At 33.8% G+C, this 4815-nt stretch overlaps 1 protein-coding gene across 1 annotated transcript; it reads right to left on the reverse strand.

Annotated features, from left to right (window-relative positions):
- Positions 1-1307: 1307 nt before the first annotated feature.
- On the reverse strand, positions 1308-2474 carry Cabs1 (calcium binding protein, spermatid associated 1). Its single transcript, XM_047565807.1, has one exon. It carries the CDS (start codon positions 2472-2474, stop codon positions 1308-1310), a length of 1167 nt encoding a protein of 388 aa, XP_047421763.1.
- Positions 2475-4815: the final 2341 nt, after the last annotated feature.

Here is a 4815-nt window from a genome sequence, read left to right on the forward strand (position 1 = left end):
GGGATTAAAAGGTATTTCAGTTTAATTTTCTCCAAATATTAGATTGTTTGAGCAAGACTAACCATATTATCCCATGATTTTGAAGTTTACTACATCATGTACTAAACTTCTGTGTTATGATGTATTTCTGGGTTTTAACAAATTACCATAATTATTTAGTCTATAATCTATCTAGTGGTGCAAATCCCTATGCTGCTGCTTCTATATATAATGTTTACTATTCACTCAGTATTTTGATCTTGTTTTATTTTTCTCTCTTAATACAATAAAGTTATGAATCTCTATAGAATAATTCTATTTTTGGTGCCTAGAGCTAAGATATTATCTAAATGAACAATGATTTTTCATTTTACCTATACCTCTCCTAATTTGAGTTCCATACAAGAATATCAAACACACTTGGACACAATAAATCAGTTGCCATCAGAAAGGTTTATTGAAGAAAAATCAGCAAAGTAAAAACAGACCCATTTAGAAAGTCTGTGTCAAAAAACAATGAAGATATATGTCCTTGAATTACTAATCAAGAGCATAAGAAGAGGGTGATATTCAGTGTTTAAGACCTGAAAAAAATTGACAAAAATTCAGGACACAAATTTTAACAGGAAGAAAATTAAATTGATTCACATATTAATAAATGGTATTTTGATAAATGAACATGTTTGCAAAATATCATTTTGCTTTAGTTTGCATCTAATATAAACCAAGAACCCTATCTTATTTTTTATCTTACATGTAGGTATTAATCAATTACTGAATAACTTTGTTATATCAGTGAAGGTTGAAAATAGATTTTTAATAGAAGAGAATCATTGGTTGTTACTGAGGAACAAAATTGTTTAGAATATGCATTTCAGAAGATTTTTTAAGAAGATTTTTTAATGCTACAGTAATTTTTGAGTTATTAATTTGATTCTCTTCATATTCTTATTTATCCCTAAAATATAACATTGATGATTAATTAAAATGGTATGGATCATTAATTTTAGCAGGAAGTGAATTCCTTCCTTGCTCTCGTCATATCTTAAGGGTTAGTATAGAACATTTTATATTGAGATAAGTAACTGTTAGATAATTCAAACTTCAAAGTTTGTAATACTAGTTTACTGCCATTTCTTTAAATTTCCCTAAATATACTGTACTATGTGACTCTGTTCATAAGCATTTGCATTTTCTAAGTCTAATACTTGCCTGAAATGCCCACATTCTTTCATTTAAGATTTTTGCTTGTTGAAAAAACTTCTGAGGTGTTAAGACTAGCTGTCTAGATTATTGCACAATTCTACATGGCACTCCTTTTACTATTTTTAAATCAGGAACTCATCTGGATCTTCTTTTAGTAGTTTAAAGATACCCGTTTCATCTGAAGAGGTGTCTTCTTTGTTGTCTGGGGTATCTAGTTCAGTGGTAGTTCCAGAAAATGACTCAGTGACCTTGACAGATTCCTCTGTATTATTTTCATCTGTATCTTCTGTTTTGTTAGTAGCCGATTCTTCCAAAAAGTTCATAGCAGCTGATGCAGGCACAATGAAGTCATATCTGGATTCAACAGCAGTAAGCAAAACAGAATGGGTCTCTGCTTCATTTGCAATGTCTCTCTCTATCCAAACATTGACTTCATCAGTAGACTCTTCATCAGTTAGAACATCTTCTGGATTGTCTTTGTCTTTTTCAGCAGAGGTAGTCAGTTCAAACACAGTAATAAACTTTTCCTCATCAGAGTCAGTGACTTTAGTAATAGCATTGGGGTCATCCTCTGAAACAATGAGGTCAATTTCAGTTATGTTCTCTTCTGCAAGGTCATTTATGTCTGGAATGGTGGTGAAGTTTTTTTCAGTAGATGGAGAGATTTCGTCTTCAGGAATAAAGGAATCAGTGACTGGGACATCCCCATCAGAGGGAATCTTGGATTTGATTGAGGAATTAGAATTACTAACTTCAATTTTAGGGGTGTCAGCAACACTGGTGGTGTTGTCCTCTAGTGTGCCGGAGGCTTGGGCAGTTGTGGAGGTATCTTCACCCTCTGTGTCAATGGTAGCCAAGATAATATCTTCTTTTGCCTTGCTGGTGGAAAAATCTATTAAAGAAACTGTAGCGACTGGGGATGAAATAGTCCCAATTTTTACTGGAATGAAATTTTCAGTAATAGAATCCTTAGCTATGGAGTGTGTAGTGCCTGTCAGAGTAGTAACTTCTTTCTCCAGATGAGTCGTTGACTTAGTTTGGGTCTCAACATCATCTTCTGATATGAATCCTTCCTTAGTTGGTGTAAGTTTGTTGACTGTAGTTGTTGAAAAATCACTTTCTAGCGTGTAGTCATTTACTGAAGTAATGTGGTCTCCTTCTGAAGTAATTGTTGTTTCTGATCTAGGAATAGTGTTGTCGGCCCCAAAGAAAATGGTTGCTTCAGTTGGTGTTTTACTGCTTTCTGTTGGAGGATGAGAATAAATTTTAGGCAAACCATCCTCAGCCATGGGGTGAAGTGGCACTGTGTACTCTCACAGGTGTTTCTTCTGGGCTTAGTGGCATCCCTGGGCAGGACAGTAGTGCTCATTGGAGTGATTGAAGCGTTGGTCATCATGGTGATTGTTGCATCAACCACAGGGACAATGGCACTGCCTCGCCTTGAAGGTGTTTCTTTGCTGTGATTGGACATCTACTTTTAAGAGTATTGATGTTAAATGAAAAGACAATGTTGCCTTCTCTGATTATGGAATCAAAATTTGAACCAAATATTTCAATTTCAGGGAACTGAGGATATACCATTCTGTTTATAAGGAATATGGCTTCTAATAAGGAGTTAGTGTCTCTTGAAAAGATGTAGCCAAGTGCTTTGTGGGTTTAGAGTCAGTAGGGGAATCTCTTGAAGTCACAAATTATTAGCATTATCTTAAATTCACCTATCTTCCAAGTAAGTAAGAGTTAAGTAAGAGTGTCTTTCTGAAGTAAAGTCATCTTCCCTTGAGATTCTTGGTACTTAAATGTCCAAAAAAAAAAAAGCAATTTTGACAGAGTAGCTGTAGAAGTTAATTAGCCAGCAGAGACTTCAGTTCCTTTTTCAATAGGAATAATGAAAACTAAGTTATGGGCCCAATTGGATCTTTTCTGTCTTCTTAAATTAATGTGAGTATCAGTGAGTGTCAAGTTTTGTAGGTTTAATATTTTTAGGGATGTTTTCCTGCAGGAAGTGTTATTTGAACATCATTTTTGGCAGAATTGGTATTATGTATCAAAATTCACCCAGCATCAAGAATTCAGGTTTGAAATAACTCTTTGCTTTAAGAATTACATTCTCAAATTTCATAGGGAGTGTTTTTTATAATGATGTTAATCATGTCAGACATCATTGTATTATCAACTTTAAAGTTTAGCTACTTAGATGAAAGGAGAGTGAAGTCTAGTATCAATGCTTTAAAATGAGACTTTTCCCAGTGCTGTTAAAAGAAATTGAATTTTCAGACTCAGACAGAACTAAATATGAGAAAGGTCAACAACATCAGCCAGAATAGTAATTTCTGTCTCAATGACAAATGTGTATCTTTATTACATGTGGACTCATCCTCAAAGCCTATATTTTCATCTCTGGGTTGGTTGGCCTGGCATTGATATATTACCATTCTAAAACTGTCAGAATAGGTTTTAAGATGGACATTTTTCATTTTAAAGACATGAGTAGCTTCTCCAGAAATGTTTTTGCTTCAAGGGATATCACAGTTGAAAGTTCCAATATTTTTATTGATATAGGAAATGCTGTCAGCATCAGGGACAAGGAAGGAAGTCTCAAATTAGTAATCAGCATGAGTTCTTTGTTTCTAAATGGAAATACTGTCAGTTCCAGGGACAGTAGAGGAAGTTCCAGGGTTAAGTCATTCTCTGAATTGGATAACTTAGTGGGATGATTTTTTAACTTGTTTTAATTTTTTTTCCCATCATCTAATATTTGTGAAGCTTAATTTCAGGATTAAGACATGTTGTACACAGATCTGGTGGCCCACTTTTTGGAAAAACTCTTTTTGTGCACAGAAAGGAAAAAAGGTGAAAATGTAAGTTGCCTAACTGCTGGAGGTTATCTTGTAAGACCTTATATTTGTTATACTGAATAAACTTGGAATCTTGAACAAAATATCCACTTTTCTGAGGCTTTACATTCTAGTTAGCTATGCCAGATAAAACAGGGATTACTTTTATAGTCACACCAATTCTGCTTTTACTTGTCTCACTGTGAGTTGGAATCACATTGATTGCAGCACATTATTTCTCCTCTTGGGGAATGTTATTACCATTATCTGTGTTTTCTGAACCATTGACTTCCAAAAGGACATTTCAGATCAGATATAGGTCATTTATTAAAGTGAAAGAAGTATATATGATATGAATACATGACCAGTGTAACTCCACATCATGTACAATCACATGAATCGGAAGTTATACTTCATGTATGTATGATATGGCAAAATACATTCTACTATCATGTATAACTAAAAAGAAGAGCAATAAAAAAAGAAGGACATATGAAAATACTGGTTGGTCTCCAGGAATTTAAGTCACTCTTAGGTTGAAATTGGAATCATCTGCTTCAGGGAATATAGTATACTCTTTTTTTTGACCAATAGATCATTGCTCTCAAAGGTATTATCTGAATTAATGGCTAAGAATAAGATTCCATGGGTGAGTCTTATTTTGTTGAAGCGTAGCTTATTCCATTATTTGAGTATCTATCACACTAATTGGCACATTTTATCTTTTCTCTGGCAAGTATTAAAATAGTATCTATTGACATATCTTTTATTGTATATTTCTTCTTCATTTTGGCAG

The sequence above is a fragment of the Sciurus carolinensis genome, chromosome 10, assembly GCF_902686445.1.
Source record: "Sciurus carolinensis chromosome 10, mSciCar1.2, whole genome shotgun sequence".
Classification (NCBI taxonomy): Eukaryota; Metazoa; Chordata; class Mammalia; order Rodentia; family Sciuridae; genus Sciurus; species Sciurus carolinensis.

What these genes read in the sequence shown, in the direction of transcription:
- Cabs1 (XM_047565807.1), bottom strand. Translation starts at nt 2,474, where the DNA reads ATGGCTGAGGATGGTTTGCCTAAAATTTATTCTCATCCTCCAACAGAA.